This window comes from Cavia porcellus, unplaced genomic scaffold (assembly GCF_034190915.1).
Source record: "Cavia porcellus strain 051 isolate PalLab524CR breed Dunkin Hartley unplaced genomic scaffold, mCavPor4.1 scaffold_16, whole genome shotgun sequence".
Classification (NCBI taxonomy): domain Eukaryota; kingdom Metazoa; phylum Chordata; class Mammalia; order Rodentia; family Caviidae; genus Cavia; species Cavia porcellus.
In genome coordinates this window covers 49,211,033-49,236,218 of record NW_026947499.1, presented here as the reverse complement: position 1 = coordinate 49,236,218, position 25,186 = coordinate 49,211,033, and the positions used below count along the sequence as shown (strand labels likewise).

Here is a 25,186-nt window from a genome sequence, read left to right as displayed (position 1 = left end):
TTTGTTGACTAACATCTAGAAGATAGAAACCAAGGATACTGCTCAACACCCTAGTGTGTACAAGACAGTTTCCTACAACGAAAAAATGGCCTGGCCTACAGAGCCAACAGTTATGCCACGGTTGAGAAAACCTGGTACAGGGTATAAGGCACACTTTCTTCTTTATTACCCCACACCTAGGAAGTCTCTCTTACTGTCTCTTTCCAGAAATAGTCTGTGCATGTAGAAGGGTATGAGGTGTTGATGGGTACAGAGTAGTTTTCTGTTCTGTTGGGGGATCTGGGTGCCTTTGTTTTCTCTGTTGCTGAATGAAGTAGAAGTTCAAAGAATTCAAGTGACAGAATGGCTATTCTCCTGTCAGTGACCTGAGGAGTTTGGCATGTGCCCTCACTCTGTAGAAAGCCAGTATCGCTGACCCTGGAAAAATGGGGGAGGAGGAGCTGAAATGGGCAGGTTCTGGGTTCCTAGAAGCACCAAAACATTTTCAAGGAGCAATCATGATCTTTGCTCTTTTCCCCTATGTGCTTTAAAGTAGGAAGTTAATAAAAGATAACTTAGGGGAAGCCAAGAAAAATCAAGTAGAGAAATGGAGAAAAGGTCATAATATGATCTGATGATTCTGATGATGATAAATTAGTGATAAGATGATGCCATGCTGGCAGAGGATGGCAGCTTGTACCCAATGGTGTATTTTACCTCTTCCTATACTCTAGAAGCCTGAGCAGATTCAGCCTGGATGATTTCACAGGCAACTTTACAGGTCCTGAGTGAGTCCCTCCTCATGTCTCACATCAGGAGTTACATACTGCCTGATGTTGACTCCTTTCTCATTGGGACTGATCAGTGGGGTCAGGGCATTGTCCAATAAGCCAGCTCCCCTTCCTCCACTTCCTCCTTTATAAAGCTTCCCACAGTCTCTCACCTAATGTGATGTTTCTCAGTCTTTTTTGCACATTGTAATTGTGTGATGAGCTTTAAGAAAAATCTTAAAGCACCCTATACCAATTAAATTAAAATCTTTAGAGTGAAACCCAGGTATCCTACTTCATAAAGCTTTTCAGGTAATTCCCATTAAGTAGCCCATGTTAGGAACCACTGATTTTAATGGTTTCAGTGGACTTTGAAAATCACTACCAACATCTATTATTTTACTGGGGGCTGCCAAATGGTGATATTTTATTTTTAATTCTATCATTCCTTCCACATTCCAGCTGAACCTCTTCTAAAAGAAGACTTTTCCTGTGCCAGCTCTTTGCTTTTTTCTGAATATAGTTCAAACAACATAGGTAGAACATATGCTTATATTCTTTCTCTTTATTACCAGCACTCAGAGCATTGAGTTAATGTCTTAGTAAGCCTCAAAGTGAATAATAAACTACTAAGATTTTTGTACCTTTATTAATGTATGGATTTTAACATACTGGGTATTTCAAATGTGCAGATGCTTGACAATATTGACATTCTTCTTCTTCTTGGTACTCAAGTTAGTCAATATCTATGGCCTATGGGAGAACCCTCGGGTCCATGTACTTTCCACATAGCCTAAATAGGTTTTCATAGTTTCTTTGTCTTTTAGAACTACTATGTATTCCAGGCTTATCACATGCATTTCTTGCCCCAGACCTGGAAACTAACAATTCTTGTAGGAACCCAGTTTCCTCAACAGGAAATGGTGTTTTGGAAAGCATATTCTGGGTGCCTAAGGAACTCATTTCTCCTGGACAGATCATTGATTTTAGACCTTACTGTACTAATTATCCCTTCGACTATACCCAACCTGCTCTTGCAATCAGTGCTTTGAGTTTTCGATCTTCCAGTGACTGACACTTTCCACTTCTGAAAGTTTTGTTTTGTTCCGAATCCATGCATATTTGAAGTAAAATTCTGAATTGTATTATGATTTATGTACTTGTTTAACTGACTTTTAAATGAAATTGCTTTTATAGTATTTTTAAAGGCCATCTTAGTTTGCTAAGGCTGCTATAACAAAGTACAACTGACCAATAGCTAAAAAAAATAAATCTATTTTCTCACAGTTCTAGTGGGTAGAAGCCTCAGACAACATGTTAGCAGGGTTGGTTTTTTTCCCCTGAGGCCTCTCCCTTTGGCTTGGGGATGACCAGCTTTCCCCTGTGTCTTCACATGGTCTTCCGTCTGTGTGTGTCTGTGTTCTAATCTCTTTTTCCTTCATGTTCTTGTTCTATTTTCTCCTCTTCCTTCTCACACACCAGACAGTGGATTAACTCAAGACCTCATTTTAGTTTAATTGCCTCTGCAAAGACTTATCTCCAATTACAGTCACATTCTGATAAATGGAGATTAGGCTTTCAGCGTATGAATTCAGGGGATGGGGCACATTCAGCCATTACAGATACCATATGTAATCCTTGGGGTACGCACTCTGATTGTTCTAGATGCTGATTATTCCCTATAGTGATGTACTTTCTTCTGTAGTTTGTACTTTGCACAGGCAAGCACTGGTGCCCCAGGGACCATGACACTCTAAACCAGTGATGGCGATCCTTTTAAAGCTTTTCAGTGACAACAGGCTGCTGCGCCATGTGAACCACACGTTCACCACCATTGTTCCAGATCACTTTTATGGGAAATTTCTCAGCTAGGGAATCCCTCACCATAGGGTATGATGGATTTATGTCCGTCATCTGCATGAGGCATGAGCTTAGTATTTTGATTTCAGAGTTATCATTTATTTTTTCCACTCAGATTCCAGGTTAGTAGCAAGCTTCCATTTTGCTTCTGCAATTTGATAGACAAGAGTTTTAGCCTTTTTAATATGAAGGTATAGCTCTCTGTGGTTCTTAACTTATCACATAAGTCTCAGTTTCAGGAATACAAAGCAGGTCTTCCATGGACATCAAAACCATATCCTCTAGTCTAGTTAAATGAAGTATAAATAAAAATATTTTCCAACAGCAAAATATTATCTAACCATGAAAGAAATGTACTGATATTAGAAAGATCTACAAGGAACACTGTTAAGTAAAACAAGCAAAATTCTACAATTCATATAAGTTTAATAGTACATATGCATATATTTGAATATCTAAAATTTCTCTGAAAAGATGCACAAACCTAATAACATTAGCTATCCCTGAAGAAAATACTTAGGAAATAAAAATGCTTGTGTTTCCTACTAAAATAAATTCATAAAAATAATTTTTTATATGTTTGCCTTCAGTTTGAGTTTCCTCTTCATTTTTGGCAACAAAATATTTTTCTGTCAAACCCTGATTTTTTTCTTTTCAGTTTGCATACTATTTTATATCAAGAACATCTATGTGTTTAAAGCAAAAGGGGGAGTTCATTATAGCTTCATCTGCCATCTTATCACATCTAAGGCTTTTCCAGAGAGATGTTTATTTTGCAATTTACAGAAGTCAATGAGTTTCTTTCTGAAACTAAAATTTTAATATATCTTCCCCCTTTTGGGTTGTTGCTGTTAATATGCTCTTAGCTGATCTGTATCCTTTTAAAGGCTCTTTTCTTCCTGGTCTTAGGCTTGCTGAAGTTTGCAGATGACCTTGGTATGGGCGGTGCCAAAACACAGACCATCTCCCTTGGCCAAGGCCAAGGCCCTATTGCTGCCAAAATGATCAACGCTGCCATCAAAGATGGGACCTGGGTGGTCTTACAAAACTGCCACCTGGCTACAAGCTGGATGCCTGCACTAGAGAAGATCTGTGAGGAGGTCATTGTTCCTGAAAGCACCAATGCAAGATTCAGGTAAGAAGCTTCCCACCATTGCCTGTCTCTGGGCCCCTCCTCAAGAGATATGCTGGTATCTGGGAATACAAAGATGGCAAGGTGCAGTCCTGCCTTGAAGAGACAGTCTAGCAGAAGACAGCTCACAGATGAATACTGATATTGTGTAATACCTGAAGAGCCATGCAACACAGAAAGAGGACAGAAAATTTGAGGACGGTCTAGAGGCCTAGGGCTTTGATAGATGATTAGGAGTTTGCCAGGAAGGATGTTCCATTTAGAAGGGCAGCATTTGTAAAAGCAAAATGATACATTAGGGAATACTAAGAAATTAGTTTAGAATTCTGGGCTATATGTTCTAAGAAGTTAGGGAAAATAATAGCAGAAGTGTCTAGCAAGACTGATTTATAAAAATAATTGTCTAGGGGCTGGGGATTTAGCTCAGCGGCATAAGCGCCTGCCTTGCAAGTGTGCAATTGTGAGTTCAATCCCTCGTACTGATAAAAATGAAAAAGACAAAAAAAATAATTGTCTAAAAAATTACCATCAGTAGTCTAGGCACAATTTGTCATTCTTCTATCCCATATTGTTGGGCTCTATGGAACTTTAATCAACTTTGGAAATGCTTGTTTGTTTTCCGTGAAAGCTGGATTTTAGTTTTTGCATTCATAAAATGAAGATAAGGACCAGACAGACTTTAAATGTACTTTCAGAACTCAAGTGTTCAGGCATTCTTTTATTTTAGGCCAGGGAATAAAATTTGTCTGTGGGCCAAAGCCAGTCTGCTACCTATTTTTAATATTGCTTGCAACCTTTCTTTCTTTCTTTCTTTCTTTCTTTCTTTCTTTCTTTCTTTCCTTCTTTCTTTCTTTTTGACAGGCTCTTGCTATGTAATTCAGGCTGGCCTTGAACTCACTACATATCCCAGGCTGGCCTCAAACTCCTGTATACAAGCCTTTCCCGGACCTCATAATGTTCCTCATAATGTTCCCTCATAATGATAAATGGGAAGTTTATGTTTGTAATCCCACGGAAAAGCCATTGGAAATCTAGTGAGTTAATTCCAGTATACCACTTCCAGTGCAACTCACGGCGAGAATAAAGACACTAAGACATATTTATGGTTGTGGGGAGCCAAGGAGATCCTAAATCCAGCTAAGGTAGTGGTCCACTGGAAAAAGGCCTTGACACAGGGCCAAACCCAGGTTTTATTCATCCATGAAGAAGGGAGTGGCTCGAACGTGAGTGACTATGAGAATGGCAGGAAATATGTGAGTACTGTGAGCTGGGCTAAATAGAAGACCTGAAATCTGCAATATGCAGCGAGAAGGGTATGCAAAGAGCAATCTGCATAGCACAATTTGAGGTAATATCTAATGTTTTCAGATCAGTGCTTCAGCTCTGATGTGTAATCTTTTATGCCCAGGAAGTCATAAGCCCGATTCCCAGCTAACAGCACCACAGTGGCTCACACATGTTTTTGGGGAGCCACAGCATGGGGAAACAGACTGTCACCTTGCTTCAAAGACTACATGTCAGCTCCTTGCCAGACGGGCCAGACCGATTTATGTTGCTTAAAGCCAGTTGAAGGGATAAGGAAATGGCCTAACAAGCTCTGTACATACCGATACATGAAGATAGGGCCAGGTTTAGCAAAAATGAAGATAATTGCTCTTTTTTCAAGGAGAGTTGTTCAGCTGGTCCTCCACTCTTCTCAGCCTCCCAAGTGCTGGGCTCACAGGCATGTGCCACTACACCCAGCCTCTAACTTTTAAACAATTGGAAAAAAAATAATATTTCATCACAGATGAACATTATGCAAAATTCAAATTTTAATATCTATATAAATAAAGTTTTATTGAAAAACGTGCTTCTTCATATATTGTGTGGGGTTGCTTCATGCTACAAACATTTGAGACAGATACCATATGAGCTCACAAAGTCTAAAATGGCCACTATTCTATCCTTTATGAAAAAATTTTAGTGATCCCTGCTTTAAGCAATAAAGCTTGCTGGGTATTTTCATTTTGGTCATGACTCCTTGAAAACAGGAAAATGTTTGGTGCTTATGTAGAAACTCATATTAGGCGCACAGTTGACTTGTATTTGTGGAAGATTTCCAAAGGAGAGAGAGTTCATTAGTTCCAAGAATGCTGTTTGGTTTGGGATGGTGACTGGACTCATGGACCACTGAATCCACAGCTAGTGACAGGACACTGAATGAAGAAAAAGCTATTCTCGTTGACATTTAATATACCAGGGACGTAGCTGAGCAGAATAAGTGCCTGCCTGGTAAATGCAAGGTCCTAAATTCCACTTCCAATACCTAAATAAATAAATAAATAAAAGTCATGAATTCAAGTGCCAACAAGGTCCAGGCACACAAAATAAGTGACTGAAGAGGAATGAACATGAGAACCATTTTCACAGTACAGGAGCAGTCTTATGGGCAGTTGGTCTCAGCATCGGGCTATAGGGAATGGTGGGAACCACAGGGACCTCGCAACGCATGCTCTATAGAGCAGGGCACTTATTACTTAATATTACTTCATGTTGCCATGCAAGGAGGCAGGCATCATGTGATCAGATTTTCTGATGGCTTTAAAGAGGAAGTGAGAAGTCTGAATTGTAAAAGAAAGCCCTTAATTTTGAAAAGTTGGCAACTGCTTCAAAAATACAGTATGGTGTGTGTGTGTGTGTGTGTGTGTGTGTGTGTGTGTGGTGTAAATGGTATGAGCCAAACATCACCTCTATCCAGGCTGAAATCAGGCCTTCAGCCTTAAGTATATGAGCTCTTATTTCTTCTCCCAACCTTGAGCCTGGACCACAACCACCTGCCCACCAAGGCTGACTGGGTTCTGTATTACTGAAGACTTCTCCCATCACCAAATCCACCCGTTGGAAGTCTCTCCAATGTTTAGTAAACAAGCAAACAAAAAACAGGGTACCATGGCATATATGTCACTTGAGTTTGGTAGGAAAAACAAACTGAAAGTCTGGAGTGTGATATGCCAAAATATTAACCTACAGAAGGAAATTACAAATTTTATTTCTCCTTCTAAACACTTTCACAACCTATACAAACCCCCATGATGAATGTAATCATTATGTACCGCAGACATGTAGTAATAAAAATAAAAATTTTAAAAACCAAAGCCTTAAAGGTAAAAAAAAATCCTACCTTTACATATATTCCCATTATTGAACATATATAGCTTTTATTTTAAATAAATTCCCTATATTCTCAAGACCTGTTTTCAATACCATTCCTATTTGATAATAGTCTTTTTCCCTAAAGGACCAAATAGTAAATAATTTAGGGTTTGCAAGCCATATTGTCTCTGCTGCAACTCTTCAGCTCTGGAGTTGTAGGGCAAAAGCTGCCATAGATGAAACATAAATGAAAGATGATAGACATGTTTCAATAAAACTTTATTTACAAAAACAGATGACAGATTGGCTTTAGCTCTCTGGACATAGCTGCCATTTTTAATCTATGCTATTTGTCTGGCTCCCGCTAACCCACTGAAACTTCCTATTTCCATGGAAGCTCTCACCTCATTTCTGCTCTACTTGTGATTTTGATTTTATAATGCTTTGTATTCTAGTATCCATCTTTTATCCCTTGCCTGGCCCTCAGTTCCTCCTCTAGCAAGAAATCTGTGAGTATCTGTGAGAGCTAGAAACAATGCTTTGTTCATTTTGGTTACTCTGGTGGCTTCTAGTATAGTACTTTTCTTCTAGTATAGTACATAAGTGTTCAGCAAGTCCCATAAGGGAGAAGTGAGGGGTTTAAAAGCAGGGGTTTTGGAGTCCAGAGACTCAAGCACACATCCAAGCATGCTTCTAAGTAGTGTGTCTTTGGAAAGCCTACCTGACTTTCTGTGCCTCTTATACTGTGTCAGCTTTCCCATTGCTGCTACAAAATGTCTGGCACCCACAACTTAAAGGAGGAGGTTTAATTTGGCTCATGGTTTCAGTCCACCATCCTGACTAGCTCCAGGGCAGAAGCACCATGGTGGAGGGTATGGTGGAGGCAAGCTGTGAGCATAATGGTGACCAGGGGGCAGAGCAAGGGAAAGAGGCATAGTGAGAGATAATTCTCTCCAAAGGCATGCTCCCAGTGACCCACGTCTTCCAACTTGGCCCATCTTCTCACAGCACATGCATCTGGGAACAGCAGTGGATTAATCCACTGATGAGTATAGGGCTCCATGATCCATCCAATCTCTTGGAGTCTCTTAATCCAGTCGACAATTAAAATTAACTGGTACACTTGTTTCCTCACTGGTAAAAAGGAATCATAAATCCTTCCTTACAGATGGCTATGAGAGTTTTTAAAAATGAAGGACATACAGTAAATTCTTAGCCTGGGCTTGGCATTCAGTGGTACTTAATAAATGTTAGTAGCTGGGTGTGGTGGCACACATTTGCAATCCTAGCACTCAGGAGGTTGAGGCAGAAGGATTGCTGCAAGTTCGAGGCCAGTCTGGGCTACATAGTGAGTTCAGCCTGGACAAAGTGAGACCTTGTCTCAAAAAAATAAAAAATAAACAAAATAAATGGTAGCTATTACTTTTTTTTCAATGTAATTTATTGCATTGTTCTAAACATTTGGACCTGCTGTTCTTACAGACTCTGGTTAACCAGCTATCCATCAGAGAAATTTCCTGTCAGCATTCTCCAGAATGGGATCAAAATGACCAATGAGCCCCCCAAAGGGCTCCGGGCCAACCTTTTGCGCTCCTACCTTAATGATCCTATCTCAGACCCCACGTTCTTCCAAAGTTGTACAAAGCCAGTGATGTGGCAGAAGCTGTTGTTTGGCCTTTGCTTCTTCCATGCCATCGTTCAGGAGAGGAGGAACTTTGGACCCCTAGGTGAGCCATAACAGTGGACCTGGGTGGCCTGGGCAATGATCACAGACAGATGCAGGTCTATTTAGCAGAATGTGTTCAGGTTTGCACTCAAATGGGGTGGCCAGTAAAATACAGTGCAAATATGGCCTGTGCAGTCTTTGGAATATAGATAAACTAAATATGATTTGTGATTTATTAAACTTCACTAGGTAGTCTTTACTTTTATTTGCTAAATCTGGCAACCCTATAACCAGGACAATGTGAGTGTCAGGGAGGAGATGACACCTCTAATCAGAAATCCCTTAAAGAAATGGGATAATGCGAGGACTGCAGTCTCTTCCCTTTGGCATGTCTTTGTTTCTTAGGCACAATGATTACCCTCCAGGAAGCTGTCACCAGGTAACTTACAATGTTTCATGCAGCTCTTTCTAAGTAGTGTGTCTTTGGACATAATAAATAAAATAATAATAAAAAACAGAAATATACCTGGGACATTGTGTTTCTTCTAAAAAAATAAGTGATTTATTTATTTAGTAATAAAAGTTATTCATGGCCTAATTAATGAGCAACTAAATAATCTTCTTAGAACAAATACAAATCCCATATCATCATGATGTTCATTTGGGATTACCTTTCTCTCACCTATAGGCTACCTTCAATTCTGTCCAATAGCTTTGAAATGACCAACTTCAGGGGGTTCCTAGCAGCCCTTATGGGTGAGATAAGGGGACAGTTGTCCTCATGGTGATTTTCTCTGAGTACGTGCTACCTCCTACCTCTGCACACTAGCTTGCCCCAGTTAGCTCCAAGGTCTCATGACTTGCATGGGTGGAGGGTGGAGGGAGGAGGCCAGCCCCTCTGCATCTTGATTTCATGCTTTTTCTACGGTCAGTCTCTTATCCTTGCTAGCTCTCTAAAAATCCATGCAGCAGTTTGGCTCCCAACCAACTGCTAGGTTGTGTTTTGTTTACCAATGCAGAAATTTATTATTTTGTTATATTTTAAATTTGCATATGAATGCTTAGGAGGAAATTAAATTCCTCTGTTAAACATAGCATCCCCTGCTGTATTACACCAGACCCAGGCCACAGATTTTTATGTCATTCTTCAGCCACCCATGGGCATTTGCCATTAACTTGGAAATGGAAGTGGCCATCCAGTTCCCCCGTGAGTACAAGGAAGGGAATTCTTAAAACCAGCTTCATCCTGTTGCTCAATCTTAGCTACTGCTCTCAGCTATGCTTTCGTGTTATTTTTGGAACACTGTGTATTACCACAGTATTCCAGCCAGGCTGAATAATTCTCATTCCACAAATCCCAGGATGTTAACATCTTCCTTAACAAATGGGAAGACCCATAAGGAAATTGATTTCAGAATGGATGTTTTCTTAGGCAGAATGGCTCCCGGGTTGGCAGTAATCATCAAGGTTAATAGTTGGCCTGGTGCTCTATATTCATAGGCTGAAAGAGACTCCTGATGCATAATGATGCTTAACTTTACCAGTTTATTCCCTGAGTGGAAATTAAGAGCTCTCAGCACTGAGACCTCTAATTCTTCTCTGCCTCTTGTAGGTTGGAATATTCCTTATGAATTCAATGAATCTGACCTGAGGATCAGTATGCGGCAGATCCAGATGTTTCTCAATGACTACAAGGAGGTGCCATTTGATGCTCTGACCTACCTGACAGGTATTGATGGGAGGAGCTCTGCTGCAGTAAACTTCCACCACCTTGCTCTTTTGTTCCTGTCTCTATTCACTTACTTACTCCTTCCTTCCTTTTTTTCCTTCTTTCCTTCATTCCTTCATTCACTAATATTGGTCATCATGCTGAATATAGTAAAACACAAAAACAATGAAAATTTAGGTGTATTACCTATAGTCAAGTGGGTCGCAGTCTAAATGTAAAAACTATAAGTGAATATATAACAATACAATTCAGTAAGAGACATATTCATAAAGTAGAAAAGCAAAACATAAGATTAAATCTGAGAACAGAGAGGAAATGATCATGGAAAATTTTCTTAAGGTTTGAGAGATTGGGTTTTGAGGGGTGAGTAGTTTTTACCTTTGGCAGAAGAAAGGGAAGTGGATGATGAGAAGGGAGAAGAAGAGAATTCCCAAGCAGAGGGATCTTAAGTCTTTTGTATTAAAACAATTCATCAGCAACTTTTTACCAGCCACTCAATATATACTAGTAAACCATATGAGAGAATTTAGATGTATAATACTTGGTCACTGCCCTCAAGGAGTACATAATACCACAAGAGTTAAAATAGAGAGACATAAGATATGTGCTAAATGAGTGAAATATCATTGCCAGAAGTCAAAATGCAACTCAACAGAAAACCTTTAAGATCACACACAAATTCCTTCTTCAATTCCTTACATTAAAGTGTTTGCCTGGGTCCTTCCCCAAGTAGTGATACACACTGTATGCACATGATGAATTTAGCAATCTTATGAACTCCAGCTGAGAAGACTGAGGCCTTAGAGCAGTGATTCTGAACTGTGTGTAGGGCATATTTGTCAATGTCTGGAGATGTTTTCAACTTTTAGTACTGAAAAGAAGAACACTACCAGCATCTAATGGTAGAGACCAGAGGTGCTGCTAAACTTCTGTACTGCATAAGACAGCCCCACACAGCAAGAACTATCCAGTCTCAGCTGTTAGTGGTGCTGAGAAACCTGTATGAAAGTGATGACATTCAGTTTGTAGATGGCCACACTGACTTTAACTTGGTACAGTGTTTCCTAGGACAAAACCCCAAATGACACACACAACACAAGTTCAATGGATCCTAGTTTGGGGAAAGAATTGCTTCAGTGAAAGAGGCCATCTTCCCATCATTCTCTGACATGCACCAGGGCTCCCTCCAAACCACAGAATGGGTGCCTGATTGGCCCTGGAATGTGCTCTTGGGTGAAGACTGCCTACAGGCCAAAGACCCACCTGCCCTGCCTGTACCAGCCAGCTTGAGGACAGTCCTTTTCCAATTGTGCCCATCAAGATAGGTGAGTTAGACTGAGGTGACAATCCCCAAATCTCAAGAGTAAACGACATCAAAGTCCATTTGTCTTCCACTCCCCATGTCTAGTGTGAATCAACAGAAGTCTCTGCTCATTACAACTATTGGGTATGCATTCAGTAAAGGCTCCACCAACTTTTATTGCCACCACCTCAGCAAATACTTAGGTCATCACTGAAGAGCAATTAAATACCAGCAATTAAATGTGCAAGACCTTGTCACTTGGCCCCATATACTCTAAGGGACCTAAAAGAGAATAACCTTCTTATATGCCTGGAAGGAAGGAAGGAAAAATCAGATATAGGTTGATACTTAGAATACTCCAAGAACTAACTGAAGAGACAGATCACATGCACAGAGAGGTTGTCAGGTTAGATGACCAAAGTCAAAACTCTTAATCTGGTACCCACACCTACAGTGGTGACAAGAGAGTTTAGTAGAGGTCTAATACATGTATTGGCTCCTCCAGGAACTTGTGCTCTTGCTAAAAAGCAAACATATATGTAGCTATAAAAAAGTGAACTTTCCTTCTTAGACACAAAAATCAGAGCTGAAAGGGTGTCCTCTGAGGAAAAACTCACCAAGGAGGAAGTGGCAGTGGGACCTTGTGTTATGATTGGGTGCCCCCTATCTCTGCCACACTGATTTCAGGGAGTAAAACCAGTCTTTCTTTAACACTGTAGTTCAGGTACTGTCATAAACCTTCTTACCACTGAAACAAGCAATAATGTTCAAAATGAACTTTGCTAAAGGCTTGGAGATGTCCATAGACAGAACTACAGAAATACAGATAACCTGGCTCAAGGTCAAGTGGCTTCTGGAGGACTCACATTACTCAGTATGAGCTTCCTCTGTTCCCTTAACTGGACATCCAAGATGTCCAGTCCCCAAGACACTGAGAGCCATTACATCTGGAAAGAGAGAAACTTGAGGCCTCTTGTACTTCAGTGTGATTCTTATGTCTTTTTCCTGTCTCTGAAATGATTAAAGTTGGAAATAAGCCCACCATCACCACACACACACACACACACACACACACACACACACACCTCCTTGAAGATCTGGTATGTTTACCCCAACTACCAAGTGACAGCCATATATTGCAATATTATGGAATCTGGGCCAGTTAAAAAATACATCCCTAAGTGATGGTGCATTGGATGTTCCCACCAAAGGATTACCTAATTCTTGTTATAGAACTCTGAGTGAATATATGCAGGTTCCAAGAATGATGTTAATGATGAGGGTGTGGCATGGGGATGGAGAAAGTGATATCTTAAAACAATATTATAGGAATATCTCCTCTTTCTAAAATATATATATTTGCAATAGCTATAGTTAAGTGCTTTTTTATAGGCAAACCATGCTAAATGCTGTACACATACTGAGTTGGTCAGTCTTAGCCCCAGCATTGTAAGCTGGGTACTGCAATTATCTCCACTTTTTGACCAATAAGAAAATGCTACTACATGGCAGAACTGAAACTAGAACTCAGAAATGTGATGTCCCAAAGCCCTTGCCCTAAACACAGTTTCATAATGCCTTTCCTACACATATATACATATATGTATGCACATACACAGAAGCAAAATATCTAGAAGCTGCCTAAATAACAATAATCATTTTTGATGGAATTCTCACGGAATATGGTATTAGTAACCCTGTGTCCTTGGCCACTCCTTGTTGCAGAGGGTTCCTTGACTGGAAGAATGCCCTGTTGCAGGTTATTAACCAAATTCATGATGACTTTCCCTTCCCAACTTCTTCTGTTTCTCCAGGAGAATGTAATTATGGAGGCAGAGTGACTGACGACAAAGATCGGCGTCTCTTACTGTCTCTTTTATCCACATTCTACTGCAAAGAAATTGAGCAGGACCATTACTATCTAGCTCCTGGAGAGACTTACTACATCCCTCTCTACGGCTCCTACCAGGTGATATCAGAGGGTCTCAGAAGTCTCCATGTACTTGGAGGGTACAGGGTGGCCAAAGAGAGCTGAGAGGTAGCCTTGGGCTTCCTTACTTGGGTCTGTAAACTGTTTCCAACAGGCCTACTGAAAGGCCTTCAGGGAATATCTTTCCTGTGTAGTAAATGCTAGGTATTTACTAGACAAGATCTTTCTGGATAGTTGGGGAAGAAGGAAAGATCGCAAAGATGAAGCTTGGTAGTAAAATGGCTGATAATTGCTACTTATAAACAAAGGTTTAAAAAAATGACAAACGAGGAAGTACAGAAAAACTGAAGAAGTGAATGAGATACAGAAGATGACAACAAGAAATCTAAGAAGGATGAGAAAGAGGTTACTTTTATTGATTAACTGTCATATGCCAAGGTCTTATTCCTTTATGATCTCACTATTCTTCCCATTTACAGATAAGGAAACCGGGGTTTCAGATGGCTAGCTCAATTCCACTGTTGGCTGGGATCCAGCTGGGATCCAAACCCCATTCCATCTAACTCCAAAGCCAAGACTACTAGGGAACAGAGAGGAAGAGTTGTGGGAAGGAAGTTTGCTTTCATATTCTTCAGAAAACTATGTGAGGAGTGCTTAGGAAATATTCCCACAGCCGGGGGCGGGCAGTACAACTTATACAGTGTCATTTTTTTCCAATTGGATCTAGACAAACCCTAAAGCATTCATGAAACCCCAGGGACCCTACATTTAAGTTAACTGAAGGTTTCCTTTCTAGTCCTATATCGACTATATCAGGACCCTCCCCATCACAGCCCACCCAGAAGTATTTGGTCTCCATGAGAATGCAGACATCACCAAAGACAACCAGGAAACCAACCAGCTCTTCCAAGGGGTGCTGTCGACGCTCCCTAGACAGTCAGGAGGGGGTGGCAAGTCACCTCAGGTAAACAGGCTTGGAAAAGGAGACCTAATTCAATTTCCTGGGCAGTTTTCCACCTAATAGGCATACAGTTGTATGAGGTGACCATTAAGTTAGAAAAGTGGCAGCCTGGAGAACCGGTGTGTGTGTGTGTGTGTGTGTGTGTGTGTGTGTGTGTGTGTGTGCAATGTGCATGCTTTGGTCTTATTGCTGACAGGCCTTAAATACAGAGCTGAAATAAACCTGGAGTTTCCAAAATATCAACTATTCCTGTACAATTTTCATGATTTTTTGTATATCCACATATCACCTATACTCATTATATAATACTGTAAAACTCTACTTTGCTTAAAAACATTTTTTAAAACTGCACATCAGAATTATAAATGGAAGCCAAATAAAGTCATGCTAGGTACAGAAGGAAGAGAGGAAGAAAAGAAGGAAGGCAGGGAGACAGGGAAGGAGGGAAAGAAAGGGAAAGTTAAACATTAGTTAAGTTTCTCCCTGGTGGTATTGCTGGGCAAGGCCCTGGGACTGAGGCCCCCCACATCTTCTTTTAAAAAATCAGTAAGACTTAAAGGATTGTTGCATTAACACCAATCTGAGACTCTCTATTGGACAGGAATGAAAAGAGAAAGATGATAGAAAATGGAAAAGATTAATTTTCTTCATCATGTAATTCAATGTTATTTATTTTGTGTCCTGGAAACAACTAAAAAATCACTCTGGGTTCTCTAGTGGTCCCAGTGCACACTTTGTTAAGCCCTGACCCAGTCTATCTTGCCAGTCTACAAACAAAAGGGAAATGAACCCTGGGAGAGGAAGTAATCGGCTTCAAGTCCTTCATATCAAAGGCAGAATCAAATCCACAACCATGTCTCATCGCCTGCCTCCTCCACAGTCTTTCTCTCACCTGCTCTTTCCCCTACTTCCCAAACTGCCTTACGTTCTGTCCTGTTCAGGTGCAAGTCTTGGTTACTGGATTTCTTGATTGGGTTTACAGTGCCATGAGTGTTACTTGGTATGGGGTAAATCAGTCTGGTTGGTGTATCCCAATTGAGGGGAAAGAGATTCCCCTATAGTAGGAAAAGGGTCCTCTCAGACCTGTAGACAAGCAGAGCTCTCTGGCTTTCCCACATCCAGCCTCTACTCATCTTTGGTACTCTGGGCCTGTCCTCTTTTCTGGTTGGCTAAGGACTTTTCTTGCCATTGCCAAGGACTTTTCTTGTTCAGTGCTGGGAAAGACCTGCTGCCTTCCCGAGTGCCACTGGCACTGAGAGAGTTTCATCAATACCAGGAACTAGTGATAAGAAGATGGATGTGACAGTTGTGGGAGATCCCTGCCCCCCCCCCCCATTAAGACAGGAAGTCTTAACCTTAAGACAGGATGTTTTGCTTTGTTTTTGCCACCTGGCTGAGCAGGAATTCCCTGCCTGGCCCCAAGTGTGCAGACAGAATTCTTATTGCTTAACATTTTAATTCTGGGGCAAAAGAGTGATGCCCTCCCCAATACTGGCAGGGTGACACTTGCCCTCATTTTCCCTGGGGGGCAGAATTGGCTTCTATACGAGAGTTTCAGGCAGTTTTGATAGAATGTTTAAAAAGATAGCTGTCATTACTTCAGATTTACCCAGATATTGCCACAGCCTGCAGGTTTATTTCTCATTCATCTATTTTCTGCACAAAGGAAATTGTTGAGGAGCTGGCTCAGGATGTACTCTCCAAACTTCCCAAAGACTTTGACCTGGAACAGATCATGAAATTGTACCCTGTGGTCTACGAGGAGTCCATGAACACTGTCCTGAGGCAGGAGCTCATCAGATTCAACAGGTAGGTCAGATGATCTTACTTGGATCCTGGGTGTTGGAGCATGATGGGGAAGATCTAACAGGTAGTAGCTGAGATGGACACTTGGTAAGTGTTGCTATGTAGAGAACATGGTTTGCTCCATCCTTCAGTAGAGCTGTACATAGGTCCATCCCCAGTATGTGTTGGCCCAGGATTAAATCACACCTTCTATTCATTCTTTCTCATTCATTCTCATTACATCTACAGTTAAAAGAAAAATATCAGAGCTACTTTCATTGAGCTTTAGTGCCAGATAAGGTTTCAAGCATTGTGTATGGTTCTCTTTCAAATCATGCATGATCTTTTGAAATATGTGGTTACTAACCTCTATCATCATTATACAGAAGAGAAAACTCATTTTGGGATGATGAGTTATAGTCTTCATCTAATCAGACACCAGACCTAATGGCTACATTCCTAACCTACTCAGTCTCCCCTGAAGCTGCTGGAGTCCCTCCATGGTAGTTGTAGGGGTCTTTCCTGGTCTTTGTCACTGGCCATTGTAATATAATATTGGGATTCAAAAGGGTAAAGTAGCTTGAAAAAGGTCACGATTAATGGCAGAACTAAGTTTGCACCCAGGTCATCCAATTCCAGAGTCTATGTACTTAATCAATAAATAAAATTAGGCAGAGTAAATGTACCAAATGGCAGGAAAAGTTCATCCCATTGTTTTTTCCATATAGTTGGGGTATTACGGGCTGACCATAGAGTCTCTGGTCCTTCTATTCTCATCCCTTCTCACTTCTCCACTTGCAACAACATAAAACTCAGGGAGATCATTTTGGTTTCTAAACAGTCAAAATGGAGTTATCAGAATAGGTAGGTCATATGAGGAAACTGAGGCCCAGAGATGACAGTGATTTGTTGCAAGTCTTAAGTGACTCATTGCCAAGTAGGCTTAAAGCTCATCAGTCCTGCCTCCAAGATTCTTGTTCTTCCAGATACTGTGTTGCTGTCTTCACTGGGTCATTGTTCACTCTTAGGGACTTGCTCTGGAGGACTGACTAGCTGAAGTAATGTCATCTGAGAATTTCTCTGCTTCTGTAGTCTCAGGATTAGTTTCTAGAGTTAATAGGCAGTTGGTCATAAGGGAGACAAAACAAAAGTGAGGTGTGAACCTAGAACCAGGCCACTTGTGCTGTGAAGGAGATGCCTTGGCATGATGAGCTGTAGGCCTTGCTCATCTAATCAGATCCCAGTCTTTACAGCTTTCCTCCTCTGCCATTGCACTCTCCACTAATGGCCACGTGAGCCCCTCTTTGGTGGTCATAGGAGACTCTACCAGGCTTTACCATTGGCCACTGAACATAGCAGGGGCCAAGTGATAGCAATCTTCACCTTCACCATTACTCCACTGTCTTTCCTAACCCCTGTATTTTGCTCATTCATCCAGTGACACAGGAAGTCTAGTGACTGCAGTTAAGCTTTCAGTTTGTAGGCAGGGGCATTATTGTACATTCTGGGGCCTTCTTTGAGCACTAAGACCTTGAAACTAGCAGGGTTTAAGCTACAAGATTAGAAGTAAGTGTAGCTGTAACAGAGACCTGTGGTATGATCCCTCCAGGGGTAGTTTTGCCCCTTGGCTTCTCAGTGAGCATATGCATCAAGTATCTGAACCTTACATTCCTCCTGATAGGAATGTTCAAGAGTGCCTTTCTGGATTTGATCATTCTCATATCCTCTGGGTTGGGATTCACTGAAGATGACAGGACCGGTAGCAAATTCTTTGGTATCCTCAGATGAATTCCCTCCGGGCTGGGCCGGGCCTCAGAGCATGGAGGTCAGAAAGAGGCAGGTGATCTTGGCATCTCACAGGCTGCCCTTCAGTCACCTCTTCTCATGCTGTACCTCGCAGTCTATAAAAAATAAAAGCTAGCATTTTAGGGATCAAGAGCCTTAAAACTGTATGTGCTCTTTGATCCAGATAGTCTTTGACTTAGAAAATAATTATAAATTTGCATAAAGATTGACATGGATGGATTTCCTTAGCAATGTTCTTTAAAATGACTACAACACAGAAACATCAACATCACTGGTCATTTGAGAGATGTAAATTAAAACCACACTGAAATTCCATCTCACTCCAGAAAGAATGGCTATCATCAAGAAAACAACCAATAACAAATGCTGGAAAGGCTGTGGGGAAAAAGGAAACCTTCTCCACAGTTGGTGGGAGTGCAGACTGGTGCAACCATTGTGGAATTCAGTGAGCAGATTTCTTTAAAAGCTAGGATTAGATGTCCCATTTGACCCAGCTATTCCTCTTCTGGGTATCTTCCCAAGAATTAAAAATGTCATACTACAGAGATACATGTGTACCCATGTTTATAGCAGCACAATTTGTAATAACTAGATCTTGGAAACAACCCAAATGCCCCTTAACTGAGGAATAGATAAAAAAGATGTGGGTTTTTTTAAAAATGTAATGGAGTACTATTTAACCATAAAGAAATATAAATGTGAAACTTTTATAGGAAAATAGATGTAACTAAAGACACACTCACAAAAAGACCACACTCATAAGTGAAATGAATGAGACCCACATGTGTAAACATCATATTGTCTTACTAGTATGAGAAACTGAATGAGTAAATAAGTCCAAAATGTACAATAGATATTATGAATAGAGAAGAAACTTCAAAAGAAAAGAAAAACTGTGATGGGAGAAAGGGAAAAGGAGGAAGGGAAAATAAAAAAAATATATATATACAAACACAAGACAATTAAGAATGTTATATAGCTGATTTCTTTTGGTTAGTTGAGGAGAAATTTTGTGCTAGTAATGTTCTGCACACTGTTTAATGCCTATATCTTGTACTCTGAACAACTAATGTGAATATAACAATGCACAATGTGCGTATTATTGTTACTCTCTAACTAATCTGTTTTGAAGCTGTTTTATTGTTACTTTTTTCTGTTTAAAATTTTAAAAAATCAACAATATAGAAATGCTTCAGCAACCAGTTAAATAAAATGGAGCATTTAATTATCATTAAAAAGATAATTTAGGTCTCTTATTTATTGAATTGGAATGGTTTCCCTATTCAGATTAAAACAGATTACAAAAAGGTAATATAGAATGACCCTATTAGATTTGTGTTTATATAGAAACAAATCTGGAAAGATAAACATCAGTGTTATCGTTAGGCGGTGATGCAATTGGTTATTTAATTACTTCTCAATTAATGATTGTGTATTTATTGACCTTCTAAAAGGAATCAAGATACAAGGAGACCTGGAGTTAGTGCATTTGGATAGAATGGGGCCAGGCGTAGCCAGCTTCTTTTATCTTGCAGGTTGACCAAAGTGGTTCGCAGCAGCCTCATCAATCTTGGCAGAGCTATCAAAGGGCAGGTCCTGATGTCCTCGGAGCTGGAGGAAGTCTTCAATAGCATGCTCATGGGTAAAGTGCCAGGCATGTGGGCAGCCAAGTCCTACCCGTCACTGAAGCCTCTGGGGGGCTATGTGGCTGACCTGCTGGCCCGCCTGGCTTTCTTCCAGGTACCTGGGAGTCAGGGTAACTGGACAGGGTAGGGGCTGGCAGCCATTGCAGAATCCTGACTGATCACCTTGACATGGTCTTTCCAGAGTTGGGTATAGGACAGAGATGTCTGAAAGACCTTGGAAAGACAACAGTCTACAGAGACAAAAGTGGGAACTGGGGTGAAGCATCATGAACTGGTGGCTCAGGGGCTAGATTTGGCCAACGGGATATGCTTTGTTTAGCTGCCCAGCAACTTAAAAATTTTAATCTGACTTAGAAACATTGGACTTTGATACATAAAAATCTGGATTTAGGGGCTGGGAATATAACTCTGTGGTAGAGTTTTTCCTCCCATATGTGAGACTCTGAGTGTAATCCCCAGCACCCAAAACAAAACAGCAGATGTTTTCCTGAAAAACAAAACTAGGAGCCTTGAAACAATGTGCCTGCATTTGGAAATTGCAACTATTTCTAGCGATGAGTGGCTGTTTGCTCAGTTTGGACATGAGAAATATTCTCCTGTGCTACAGTCACCATCACTCTCCACTGTGTTCTCAACACCACCTTGCACCTGTGCTTTTCTTAAAGCGGAAATACATTTCTTTATACTTTCATTTTGAGAGTAAAATATGTTAAATCAAAAAATAAGAAGTAGAATATTTATCGGTGGAACTCATTTACATTATCTGCCTTTGAACTATCTTTGATGTGTTGTTCATTTTAAATTTTTATTCCAATGGCTCTGCAGGAATGGATCGACAAGGGGCCCCCTGTGGTCTTTTGGATCTCTGGATTCTACTTCACACAGTCTTTTCTAACTGGTGTCTCTCAGAATTATGCCCGGAAATATACCATTCCCATTGACCACATCGGATTTGAGTTTGAGGTAGGGTGCTTTGGGTTAGAGCAGCTCAAGGGACCAACTGGAATAAGCAGTATTGCTTATATCCTTGTTAGTCCAAAGATTTGCATTTATTAAGGTCCAAATGCTTCTGAGATGCCACATATTAAGTATTTAACATGAGTAGCTCCAAAAACTATTCTCTGCATTTTAGAGAACTATAAGCATTTGTCTGTGTGTTTATAAAAGAAATCTTTCCAAAGGAGAATTCTGCCACCATCATACTAAGAAAAGGAAAAGCATCCCCCAGTGCTAACTATTGAACGTGGTGGATTCTTCACTGGGAAGAATGTTAATGCCCTTCTGTAGACCTTAATAGTGGGAAAAACATTCCATTGAGTAACAACAGCAACAACAAAAAAATACAATTAGACTGATGCTAAATGGAGCTTGTACTATTTGTATCACAATACCCTCCCTCAACACACACACATACACATTCACTATTATCACAGACCACTTTCTGCACCTACCTGAAAGGAATGTGAGTTTACCACTTCTCCATCTAAGAAGTGGTGTGCTAGCGCACACCTACACCAACTCGCTAGAGCCAGTTTTTACTTTTCCAGAAGTTTTGTGAACTGGTTCTTGGTTGGTAGCCTGAAATCAACTATGATAATAGTTTTACACTACAAAATTGACAAAAACTGTCAAATCAAGGATTTATCCTTGCTACTTACAAAACTGTTTTTGCCGGCCTGTCTCTGAATTACGAGTCTAGCATTTCACTTCATAGATTCAGGTCCAAAAATGCAAGAGGGAAGGCAAGCATGAAGTCGTGAATTCAATCCTCAGTACCAAAAAAACAAACAACAACAACAAAAAAACAAAAACAAAAATGCAAGAGATATGCAAAGTCGCTAGGCTATAGTTAATGTGGTCTCCTGACTCCTACTTTGGTGCATTCTCTGTGCTCCCATGTATCAAAACAGAAGCCAGTTAGGAATCAGACATGGTTCTTGTGCAGCAGGTAGAAATAGTGTCACAGAAGCCCCATTGTCCTCTGAGATGCACACCAGTAGAGGCGAATGTTGAATCCAGGTGATTCTAATTATTGCCTTAGATAGAAGGATGGCAAGTTATGGCACTCACACAGTTTTCCACTTTTCTAGGTAACCACACAAGAAACAGCTATGGAGAGTAACCCAGAAGATGGAGCCTACATAAAAGGACTCTTCCTAGAAGGTGCCCGTTGGGACAGGGAAAGCAAACAGATAGGAGAATCTCTCCCCAAAATTCTCTATGACTCATTGCCCATCATTTGGCTGAAACCTGGGGAGAGTGCTTTGTTTCTGCATCAAAACATTTACATGTGCCCAGTCTACAAAACAAGTGCCCGCAGGGGTGTCCTCTCCACCACAGGCCACTCTACCAACTATGTTCTCTCCATTGAGCTTCCGACAGACCAGCCCCAGAAGCACTGGATAAACCGAGGGGTGGCTTCCCTGTGCCAGCTGGACAACTGATGGCATTTGCCCCAAAACAGGAAATAAACAGCATTTCATTCTCCACTACAGTCTAGCCTTCCTTTCTTGGGTCATATAACACGATGATGATGACGTTAATAATATCAGAGAAATGCTATAAGCCGAGGATTTCACAGCAGTCTTATAAAGTATAAAGTAGGTTGTTATTTATCTCATTTTATGGCTGCAGAAATGTGATACAGATAAGTAAATCAGATAGCTACTCAAGTGAAATATGAACACAGCCAGTAGGATTCACACTTGAGTGTTGGGATTGAACCTGGAGACTGAACCCAGGGCCTTCACACTGAGATACATCATCAGCCCTCCCCCCTCAACCCCGCCCCATCCCTCCTCTGCCTTTTTTTTTGAAAATCTTGCTAAACTGCACAGGCTGGGCTCTAATTTGCAATCTTTCTGCTTCAGCCTCTCAGAATGTGGGATTCTAGGTATGCACCACCACACCCAGCGCTTGTGGGTTTTGTTTTGCTTTTTATCTATTATTTTGCTGCAGCTGTCACCATTCCAATCACTTCTTTGCCCACATCAGCAATCACTGAGGCTCCTCAGAGGTTGAGAGGGTCTAGAGATACTTTTAAGGTTCTTGAGATATTTAAGATATACATCTTCCAATAGTCTTAGGTGGGCGGTATTACCTCCACTTTACAGATGCAGAGTTCCAGCAAGTTGGTGGTAGAAATGGGACCCAATTGCTTTTTTATTAGCCAACACCAATGGCTAAAGCTTCAGAAAAGCAAGATGAAAGAACCAAATTCACTGCAAACCCATTGTGTGTCAGGGTTTGAGCCTAGGCCTTTTTTTTGAAGGGGGGCGGGGTTTGAACTCATGACCTCATGCTTGTGAGGCAGGTGCTTATGCTGCTGAGCTAAATCCCCAGCCCTGAGCCTAGGTCTTTAAACATTGTTTGATCCTGTGTACTGGGAGAGATTGTCTCTCCCTTTGGAGAAATTAAGAGAAACTGCCTAAGATCACCAAGTATTTTTTTCACATTTGTAGAGCCAGATTTGAAGCCCAGATGTAGACATCTTGCTCCTTGCATTTTTTTACTTTTTCATGTTTTGATTTTGATGCAGGCTTCTGGAGGAGAGTGGTACCTCCAACTTCATGATTATGTTCAAAATGCAATTAGTCATTTTTCCCCAGGAAGTCTTTCCCCAGAAGTCTTCCACCTGGAAGACTCTTGAAGGAGATAAAAAGCAAATTGTTGATATAATCTTTAGTTACTGCTTACTGCCTTAATCCCAGCACTTGGGAGTTAAGTCAGGAGGATCACTGAATTCAAGGCCAGCCTGCAATACATAGCAACCCTGTCTCAAATAAACAATCTTCACTTATTCATGTAGCTCTTTGGCTCTAAGTGGCTTCTCTCCAGGTATTCCATTGATCACTATGTCCAGACATAAAGCTGTCTTAATGTGTCTAGCCTCGCATCTCCACCTCTTCACCAGAACAATGCCCTGAGTTGGCATCTTTTGTGTATCTGAATGTAGGGGCTTCTGAGAACTAAGTAAATAAATTCCTGGAAATTTCAGTTTGTCTTTTTTATGGCATTAACCAAATTTTGCTAGAGGATTCTGAATTCTGAGATCAGCAAATCACCTAAGTTACAATAAAATGCAAGAGAAATTATCTGAACTTTGCAACAAAGCAAAAAAAGGAGAAACTAATCTATAACTTAGAAAGAAATGAACCAGGCATGTTGGTGCACACTTGTTATCCTAGCACTTGGAAGGCTGAGGCAAGAGGATGTCCTTGAGGTCAGAGCCAGCCTGAGCTACATAGTGAGTTCAAGGCTGATCTGAACTACATGGTGAGATCCTGTCTCAAACAAACAAAAAATGGGGGAGTGAGGGCAGCTTTATCCAGAGGTGAGGAAAAAGAATGAACAGATGGCTGGAACTGCTGCTTCATTTCAAATAAGATGGTAAGTCACGTAGGATGAAAAGATGGCCGGGATTGCACAGCCCCTCATTGACTGGAAGGTAAGTAACAGTGCGCTGTAAAAGAGCTGGAAGTGAGTGAGAGGGCTGCTAATAGAACAACTGAGTTTTTAATTACAGTTGTATCTAACTCCAGTTTCGGCAGTGAAAAACTAAGGGAGGCAGCAACTGTCATTTCTCAGGGGTCATGAGACAGAATGTTTCTGCATGATGAATTACAACCTTGTAACTTAAAAAATTTCCTCCACTTTGGAAATTAAGATTGTCCTAAATTGGGGGTCACATTCAATTGAGGCCAATGGGATAAAAAAAAAATGTCTCCTTTTGGGAAAAAGCAGTATGTTCTTTAGAGATTGCGGTGAGCTGGAAGCTGGAGTCTGGGAGCAGAGATGGTCAGAGATCAGCTCAGAGAGAAGCTGCAGGCCCTGCCTATAAAATAGCTCAGCAGACATCAGACAAACATGGTCACCAGGCCAGTCCTTGCTGTAAAAAATATAGCTGTGAATAAAGTTATTGTCCAGTCCTTCTCAGTGATGGAAGACTTCAATTACATTGAAAGAGGGATTTATAGAAGGTAGGTTCTACCTTAAATGGAGATGAGCAAGTTACATCTCTCTTGGTTCAGCCCAGCCAGTTTTTCCTCCATTGCAGGAGGGGGTCACTGCCTCATTGGCTGACCACCTATATTGCATGGACAATACTTTAAATGTCAGAATCACCTCTGGGCATGGAGATGCTTCTGCAGTGAGACTGCTGGAAGGGGAATGACCAATTGAAGTCTTCCATCACTGAGGAGGACTGGAAAAAACCTGCTTATTCAACAGCTATATTTTATCCCCATCTCCCTATACAAGTTAAGCTGGAAATAAATGCTCACTGAGTGGACAATACACCTGCCAGCACATTTACTTTTTTCTGTTTGTCTTTACCAAAAACTATAGCTGCATCTGTATTAAATATGTATATGCTATTACTTTCCTAATACAATACCATTTTGATCTCCAACTCTTCCCCTAACTCTATAATACTTACCTTGAGCATAATAAAGTATGTTCCTGCTCAAAGAAGCAGCTTCCCCC

General features: G+C 40.8%; 1 protein-coding gene across 1 annotated transcript in view; it reads left to right on the top strand.

Moving 5' to 3' along the window:
• Dnah3 (dynein axonemal heavy chain 3) overlaps positions 1–22,191 on the top strand; it is a 177,684-nt gene extending 155,493 nt beyond the window's left edge. Inside the window, exons 55-63 of the mRNA XM_063227087.1 lie at positions 3,519–3,744; positions 8,359–8,603; positions 10,155–10,271; positions 13,389–13,543; positions 14,301–14,468; positions 16,132–16,274; positions 19,592–19,796; positions 20,528–20,665; positions 21,793–22,191. Of these exons, the coding sequence (XP_063083157.1) occupies positions 3,519–3,744; positions 8,359–8,603; positions 10,155–10,271; positions 13,389–13,543; positions 14,301–14,468; positions 16,132–16,274; positions 19,592–19,796; positions 20,528–20,665; positions 21,793–22,146 (1,751 nt within the window). The 3' untranslated portion in view covers positions 22,147–22,191. The remainder of the gene's footprint in view (positions 1–3,518; positions 3,745–8,358; positions 8,604–10,154; positions 10,272–13,388; positions 13,544–14,300; positions 14,469–16,131; positions 16,275–19,591; positions 19,797–20,527; positions 20,666–21,792) is intronic.
• Positions 22,192–25,186: the final 2,995 nt, after the last annotated feature.